The 9,038-nt window shown below is 40.6% G+C and overlaps 1 protein-coding gene across 1 annotated transcript; it reads right to left on the reverse strand.

Annotated features, from left to right (window-relative positions):
- Nucleotides 1-443: 443 nt before the first annotated feature.
- Nucleotides 444-6,974, reverse strand: ifrd1 (interferon-related developmental regulator 1). The gene is made up of 12 exons (XM_022222867.2): nucleotides 6,749-6,974; nucleotides 4,722-4,826; nucleotides 4,439-4,520; nucleotides 3,452-3,576; nucleotides 3,082-3,239; nucleotides 2,886-2,936; nucleotides 2,529-2,707; nucleotides 2,309-2,417; nucleotides 2,077-2,211; nucleotides 1,739-1,867; nucleotides 1,296-1,391; nucleotides 444-1,144 (listed from the first exon to the last, which is right to left on the reverse strand). The coding sequence occupies exons 1-12, from the start codon at nucleotides 6,777-6,779 to the stop codon at nucleotides 1,058-1,060; spliced, it is 1,287 nt and encodes a 428-aa protein (XP_022078559.1). The 5' UTR covers nucleotides 6,780-6,974; the 3' UTR covers nucleotides 444-1,057.
- Nucleotides 6,975-9,038: the final 2,064 nt, after the last annotated feature.

Raw genomic sequence — 9,038 nt, forward strand, 5'->3', positions numbered from 1 at the left:
TCATTGATCAGTCACTGGCCTTATGGGTTAAATATATTCTGTATCTCACACCTCCATTTAGTCCTGTGTTCCAGCACAGAAAGGTATAGAACTACTCAGTCCCCCATCACCGTAATGCCACTGTCACCTTGGCTGTCGAATCCTTCACTTTGATATGTGGAAGTAGCTGTGAGGGAAATCTGACCTTCACATATCTGTCAGGATTTGAAAGAACTGGCCAAGATTCCTGCATTTCAAAACCTCTACTTCCCAGAAATTTTCAAGATTCACCGTCACTTTCTGCAAAATTTACTGGCATTTTCGTTTCCATCCAATGATAAACGATGCTTTTGACTGGCTGGGCAGGATCCCAAGACATTCCATCAGCTAAATAAATCAACTCCTCTTGTTCAGTCAATATCATTGTATAATAACCGTGAGCAGTGACAAAGAAAGGAGAAAAATACATTTGTACAGCTTTTCAGTGTTTATTTCACCATCTTTACCCTTTAGATTACAGACCCAATACTAAAACACAATATTCATTAAGGTTCTACATAAATAACCTAAGGGTTAGCTAGTTAGTGCAACAAATCAATCACAGGTTAGCTCAGCCACAGCATGTGTTTGCATTACTTACTAATAACTCAAACAAAACTGTAGGGTGAAGACAGGAACTTAAATTACTATAATGTTCAAAAAAAAAAAAGCGGCCACGTTATGAATATTAACACAAGGAGAAAATAAATATACACTATATGTACAACACTGTTGTTTTCTGTGGATATACAGCATTAAAGTTACACTCCACCCACAATCTATTGTTTGATTATCAAACACTCACTTCCTGTAGATTTGAAAAAGAACCTATGAAAATTGCACCCTTGACCTCCAATTGCTTTTATGACACAGCAGCTGTGATACGGTGAAGTCTACGGAAGGTGAGCGTTTGATATGGAAAGATAGATTTTGGGGTGGATAGTTGTGAACACCAACTTGTGACAGTTCATCTAAAAAGCAGGGAAGCTTGATAAGCAGCCTATAGAGTCAACAAAATAATAATAGTAAAAAAGAAGATTTAAAATTCTCCCACATCCACTCTCTTGTCTCTGAACTTGCTTCTGGCCTTGGTCCGAGCCTTGAATGCAGCCGAGTTATGGAGATGCTGGAATTAAAAAGAAATGTGGAATGTAACCATTTATAGCCACATGTGGGAAGAGCTACCACTTTCAAAATAAATTTTTTTTTTTAAAAAATGACTTTATAAAACTTTGAATATCACAAAAGGCTTAAACAACCTGTTCACAGCCACCTACCCTTTCAAAGCGAGAGATTTTCATGGCCTTCATTGTGGCTGAATCAACCAACATCGGTGGTCCCAGTTCAAACACATCTCTGATGAATTCATTTGCCTGGTTGGAGAAAAGTTACAATAAATTTAATTTAAGCCAATCCCCAGTACAAGCTGAGACACAATCTGAACAGCTGCGAGCAAGATTTGGATATCTGGCTCTGTTATATGCTGAGAAACAAAGTCCTTTTTCTCATCTTCTACTTTCAGGTTTCCACAAATGTTGGCTACCAGCCAGATCTGCAGACTCCACCATCAAGACACCTCTGTCCCACATTATTCCTAACTAAGCAGCACCTTTATTAGGTTGTAGTGGAGAATCAGTGCAGTAAAGGGCCCCTGTATTTCAATTTAGAGTTTGATGTGAATACATATTGTACATTTATGCAGTACTTATTTTAAAAATACCTGTAGGTGGTAGTTCATCCCAGAGCCCACAAACTCCCTGAAGGCATCATAGGTCCTCTTCCTGACCCAGCTGTCAATGGTCATGCGCTCTGTGCCAAAGCGAATGGTCTCAGATTGGAAGTCACCCTCCTGGTAGAACATACAGGGAAGTCAGGCAAAATTAAACTGGCCAGAGGGAGCTATTCAGGATGTAGAAGAGCTCCCTTTCAGTTTTGTCCCCTGCTATAAATTCTGAATAAACTGCCATGAACAAAAGCAGGAAATTCACAGCTAAAAATGCAAATTAAAAATCTGCTAGGAGAAAAACAACATGCTGTCAACTGATAGGGAGAACTCACCTCAACAGCCTTGAGGACGTCCCTGAACACTGACCGCTGCTTCCTCTTGTCTGTCTTGGCTCTGTGCTTGTTACAGTCTGTGGCCAACGCGTTCAGTTTGTCACACAGATCGTCCCAGTCATCAAACTCAAATTCCTGAACAGATACAGAAAGAAAGGCCGCATTCAGGACCTGCTACACACTTTTAAAAAAAAGATGCAGAAATGTACTTCAGTCCTAAATGTCGACTTACAGGGTCCATGTCTCTGGCCAGTTCAAACAGCAGGGCGATGGTCTCCCCTGCAGCAATTCTCATGTTGACATCGTCACTCTCAAGCAGCCTCTGCAGTTTAGACAGATGTCTGCACAACAAGACATGCAATGATTTTTTTTCTTGGTCAAATAGCATTGATTGGATAAAAGCAGCAGCAGACTGTCTGATTTTGAAACTTAGTTTAAGGTCGGGATCTCACTTGCGCAGGATGTCTTTGAGCTGGTTTGCGGTGCAGATGGTGAGCAGCAGAGCCCAAGACAGCAGAGCGTTGGTGTGGAGCTGGCTTGTCTGGGGATTGATCGAAGGACAGGTACCATCTGCCCTCGCATAGGACCGGGTGAACAGGTTCTCAAAACACTCCATGGTGGCATGCACATCCTAAAATGGGAAGCAGAAGAGATCACTTCAACAAAAACTACTTTGGAGAACAAGCTGTCAAAATGATACCAAAGGAGTTCAGCTGCCAGTGCTGCTCACATCATGAACGCCAGAACTGATTTTGAGCATAAAAATACCAAAAAAAAAAAAAAAAAAAAAAAAAAAAAAAAAAACTTACCCAAATGTCATCTTCTGCGACTAACGTACAGAGGCCCAGACTTGTGGCCACCTATTAGAAAAGAAAAAAAACAGATGTTTTTCAGTGGGAAAAAAAAATCCCACAAGTGCAGGGTGGATAATGTTCCAAAGCCTGTTAAAGTGCATTTCTTCCACTGCATCTGTGGAGATCTCCACAACAAAAATCAGACACTCACAGCCTGCCTGGCTTGTATGTTGGCCGATCCGTCTGCCAGAATGTTTTTGAAGATGGGTTTCAGGGTCTTAAACACCTCCTCGCTCTCGATTCCTGAGCCCAGCTGGATACAGAGCAAGCAGGCTAAAGAAGCTGCTGCTCGCTGCTCGTCGCCTTTTCCTGGCAATGACGGGAGCAGAAATTAGCTTTTCACATTAAATCCAGGGGAAAAATGTCATGAGTCAATTTGAAGATGTCAAGTTTAGGTAATCAAGAGACATGCCACTGATAAAATGAAAGACCAAATAACTTACAATCACAAGAATATATAGTTCAAAGGTATTACAACTGCTACTGCAAGGCTACTACAACACAAATGGCTTTTCTGGTACCTTTCTTGAGGCAGCGTTCGATGCTGTCTGTGATGGTCATCCTTCGCTCCGAGATAAACTCGTATAGGATCCGTGTGGCCATTGCTGTCTTAAGCCCGTCCAGTGCCCCCTGTCTCGTCTTAGCACTAAAACAGGTACACAAACTTCCATTAATGCTTCCGTACAAATGATTACCCTCCAAAGTCTACCTGCCTGAGCAGTGATGCACAAAAGGAAAATGTCAGAAAAACTACTATTTTCTCAAAAACATAATAAAAATCTGTCCATTTGAAGAATGTACTAAAACACTCCTATTAAAAGAAAACTACATATAACATTTGTGGAGACTACTACAGTGGCAATTCCCTTGACCTGTACATACATTTGAAAAATGAAATATTCCAGTCATTATAATCAAAAATTGCAAAGCTAATGTGTTAACTATAAGCTTTAGCTTAAATATTTAATACCCAAATGGCATTGGTAGCGGGGATTGTACTACTGGTGCATTTCCACTTTAATTTTATCACACTCAGCAGACCAGTGTGACTGGCCTTTTGGGGGATGAAGGCTATTTTTAACTTGACCAGGCTGCAAACCTTAATGATACATCACTCCAGGGATTGACAGTGGTGCCAACTCAGGCTACCAACCCAGAAATTAGCATTTTAGAATGTCTTAGCTTTAGAAGTTTCAAAACTTAAGTTATTGGAGGTTCTTTGCCAACTTTGAAGTATCTACACTTTACATCTATAGTATTTTTGTTAAATTACCTAAAATCAATGGCAATAGTGGGAACAAAATGTTTACTACAATGCTCTTAGTGGGAGGAGGTATTATATAAACTCCAAGAACCCAAGCACAACTAAAAGCACCCCTCCTTCTCATGCAGCATTCCTTGTTGAACAGTAGCTTGATTTTAATGCATTTCCTGTAAAACTGGAATTCAGACACGCTACAGTTTGCACAAGGAGCTCAGACAACACATGACCATTGAAAATCAGGCACCTCTTGTCAACCGTGCTGTCAATGAATCCCTTCAACTTGTACTGGAAATCCTCCTGGGCTGTGTCCTCACCGGCCTCTCCACCTACAAGAATGAAACAGCAAGATGTGGCAATCAGGCACTTGATCAAAATGTTTTAGAGTCAAGACAACAGTTACGAGGGAGAGAGAAAAAAAAAAAGAATGCAGACACACCAAGGGACAGCATAGGCAGCATGTGTATTCACAAGTTGAAACCTAAGACCAAAGCACAGACAGTACTCATTCAGTTTACACACAAACCTACCTTCGTCTGCTACACTGGTGGCATCACTGAAACTGCTGCAATGACTGAGGGTTTCAATGGAGGCGTCCTCATCACTGAAAGGCTGCACGGTTCCGTGCTGACCCCCTGAAAAATTTAACAGAGCACCATAAGCACAGGAAATATAACTTAATTCAGATTCATTAGTACTATGCAGCAGGTCTGTGAGTCCATTATGTAACCCAAGCTGCACACAGGTACTGCAGCAAATACTACAGTTATCTAATCAGTTGCATGTCCTTTGCACACCTTGTCCATCTGGTGTGTCCATTATCTGGTATGAAAATGCAGCATGTTTTTAGTTTCAAGGGCACCTCACGCTAGCGTTGACTGCGTCAGCACAGCATGATGTTCAGGTTGGAGAGAGATGGGTCACCAAACTGCCACAACACAGAGACTCTGACAACCTGCCACAGCAATTACAGACTCAAATGTGAAGCTAGTGTTCAGAATAGACAAGTGCGGTTTTGGCACAGTCCGAAAAAAAAACCCAAAAAGAAGAACACAGGCGTAAGCAAGCGCAAATGATACAGAAAGCAGACTGTCTTCCTAAACAAAGTCCACACCAGATTATGCGTCAGTGTTCATCCAGAGAGGGACTCGATTTTTGTTGAAAACATCCAAAAATATGTTATTTCAACCATCTTTCATGAATTACAAACCCTTCATTAAACCGACTGCTAGTAGGTCTTAAAACACTGCTTTGTATTTATCTTATTCAACTTAGTCACTATGACTAGCAACACGTTTTAATCTATGTGACCTTTGATTGTTATGTACACAGACACCAGGTCACATTCCTTGTACGTGAAAACCTAGTTGGCAATAAAACCGTTCTGATTCTGACTTCAACTGGTGGTCCTGAAAACAAGATGGTGTGGGAGAGATGTGAAAACTCACAGCTAAAAAGGGTGTTAAAAATTTGAATGTACTCATTTTTAACAAACTAATGTTATTTTATCAGCTGTGACACCTGACTAAAAATATGCAATCTACAGACAATAGCCAGACGTTATCTAGACTCAACAGGCGTCTCTGTTATGACCTGAATTCACCCCTGGAAGACACATTGGTAGGCTTATCCTTTGTCCAATCCAAAAGTAAATAAACTCAAACATATCACGATGCCACGACCAGACGGTTAAAGAAAGTCAATCAGCTGTCTGCAATGACCATTTTATCCACGTGAAGCACGTTTTATGTCAATGTGGATGTGTTGACGTGGACTCTTCCCCCAGTACAGCTGATTTCTGAGAAACGGGCACCGCCTCCTTCCCACCCCACTCCCTTGAGTCCAAAATGTCCGCCTTCTTTAGCCAAATATTAATAACTCAACGACAACTAACATGTAGCTACCATACAGAGACCGATGCTTACCTTACAAATCAGTTTAAGTTCAGCGAACGTTAGTCGGAATGAAAACTAATCACAAATTGGGCTTTGGGGTCGATGTACAGACAAGGCGACGTCACTTCACTTTCCAGACTTTCTTTAAATGCTAGTTGGCTTCACAAATAAGCTAATAGTTTGTCTATATCGACAAAATAATCCTCGTCCAACCTGTCAGAGTGTTAAATGTTATTTATCGTGTTTTATTCGTTCAAATAACGTTCACCTAGCAACCACATGTCTGTTATCATGCTAACAGTCAGTGGACGTAAAGCTAGCTAACGTTAGCATACAAAATACGACGGCTATCGAGAGTATGAGCAGAGTAAAAACTAGTTTATGACAATTAAATAACTGTTTCAATTGTTACTAAACGTTTGTATACTGCTGCATGGTAACAAATCTTGACAACAAGAGCAATGCTTTGTGTTGCGACGACTAGCCGGGGTTTTGTTTTGACGTAGGCCCGCCGCTAACGTTTGTAGTCCGTTCTGTCAACACGTTCCATTCCACTCAACGGCGTGGAAACACGGAAAGAACTACAACTACCGTCAGAACAGAGACGTCACAGAAGCAAGGCCGAAGCATTGTGGCCGCTCGTTTTTGTTTTTTTTACTCACCCCTGCTATTCTTCTTCTTGTTCCTCGGCATTTTCGTGCAGATGTGTGTCAAAACTTGATCAAAAATCAGCCAATACACGACCAGCTTTTATTGTATTGTCTCGTAAAATGAAAATATTCCCGTGGCACAGTGGATAAAAAGAAATTGAAAGCGATCTTGGCGATAGACTGTTGGCGGAGACGATACATTTTCCCTCAGAAACCAGGGCTGAGCAAGGAACGAGCGGCTCCCTGTATTTATACCGGCAGACATGTCACGAGGAGGTTTCCCGGCATCGCGGACCAATCCGGGAAAAGGAACAAGTGTCGCGTGTGTTCGCGCGTGATTCATGGGGACTCTGGAGTTGTTGTAGTGAGATGTGTACATGTGGTTAGTCATCATAGCGTCAAACTGCACTGTTACTGTACAGTTTATGTCATGTCCAATAATAAAATACACATTAATACTTATAAATATTTAACTGAAATCATAATATTAAACAGGTATTAGAACAAATTGGAAACAGCACCTTTATTTATTTGTGCTGATTACTGGTAGTAAAGTGTAGTTGTGGCCATCAAACTACATGACTTCTGCAGGAATGGCAGCCAAAAGATCAGACATTTGGATGTGAAAAGTATTAGTATTCCTTTAATTGAAAGTTTGCAATCTTTGAGCTTTGATATTGTGTGACATTTTTCAATATTTTGATTACATTTGACTCCAAAACCGCCAGTTTAATGTGCAATATTTCATTTGTTTTAAATGTACAATATTTCAATTTCATTTATAATAGCATATTGTCATTTGTAACTTTCCATTTTCATGTTCAGTATTCACCTGGCAGATTTAAAAACCCTTCACACTTTGACAGATGTGAATCTTGGGTCATTATTGAAGAGAAGAAGCCTTTTTTGTTACAAATACATCACAGCACTGCGAAATTCTCTTTTTATATATTCCAGCTTAGCGTACTGCCCCTGGAGCAAGAACCTTTAAAGGGCACTCATTGAAATACTTTGAAATTCAAATTTCAACCCTACAGTGCTATTGGAGAAGATAAGATTTTTTACTTATGTTTTTTCACAGTTTTTAATTTTCATGTTGAAATTCAACATCAGTGAAGTTACCACATATGGTTCCTTGCCTGTTAATGGTAAAAAAAAAAAAATTCCAAGAAATGTATATGTCATCACTTAGCACAACTACTCAACCGTAAAATGTGTGTCTCGTCAACTAACCATGGTTAGTTATAACGTTCAAAATATGGAAGAGGGCCGAGCTGCAAGTTCGTCTTTTTACAACTTTGGAGAAAAGAGAAAGTTTGATATGTTGGCCTCTCCTGATTGGTCAGATACCACAATGTTGTGTTCTGTAATATAGAGTGATCTTCAAAGATTGGCTGGGTGAAAACCACATGCTTCTGGACCTCACTGAGAGGCAGAAATGTAATGTGTGTGGAAGTTACCAAATATGATCACTTGCCCCATAAAGGCTACAGGGTCTTAGTGAAGTGCCCAAGTACCGTTGACAACCTTTGAGCTTTTGGTTAGCTCCCCAGAGTCTCAACCACTAATCCACCACTGTCTCACTACAACATCTCTCAACTGGTGAAATGAACTGTCTTAGCCACAGAAAAGACCACCTTCTTCCCTTTGGGCTCATCCAGGAGTGGAAGCTGGGACCTCTCACACCCTAAGTGAGAATCATACCCCTAGACCAATCAGCCACATTGAGTTGCTTTGTGATTTTTGGATGACAGTTCATATCTGGAACTCTCCATCAATGATGCAGAACTGAAGAAAGCTCTTGGATGAGAGGTTTTCAAATAAAGAAGGCCAGTTGCTCTCTATTGAAGCTCTTATTACTACAAGATAACTGAGAATCTATACAGACACTGCAGTCTCTGCTGATGTGATGCAGGAGAAACAGACTGTGTGCATCTGTGCCATAATAGAAGTCATCATATGACTGTGCTGCAGTACCTAACCTGCAGTGATAATGTTCCTCTGTGTTGCTGTGATTGTAATTACAGGCCTGTGTCACACAGCTGATACTATGATTATAGACTGTGCTGCTGATGAGGGCATTTTATGCATCTGTGATGCAGCAGATCTCCTGATTGGAGGTCTGTGATGCCAATGATTGTTCTATGATGCAGCCATGCTGCTTTAAACTGAAATAGTTCTGGGACTCTTACAATGAATGCTTTGACTTGAGCATCAGATAGATGTAGCGCAGATTTGTGAAAAATATGTGCTCTGTTATGGTTGAAATTGATTAATTCAGTCTATATTCAGGGAGACCTAA

The sequence above is a fragment of the Acanthochromis polyacanthus genome, chromosome 1 (genome assembly GCF_021347895.1).
Source record: "Acanthochromis polyacanthus isolate Apoly-LR-REF ecotype Palm Island chromosome 1, KAUST_Apoly_ChrSc, whole genome shotgun sequence".
NCBI classification, from domain to species: Eukaryota; Metazoa; Chordata; class Actinopteri; family Pomacentridae; genus Acanthochromis; species Acanthochromis polyacanthus.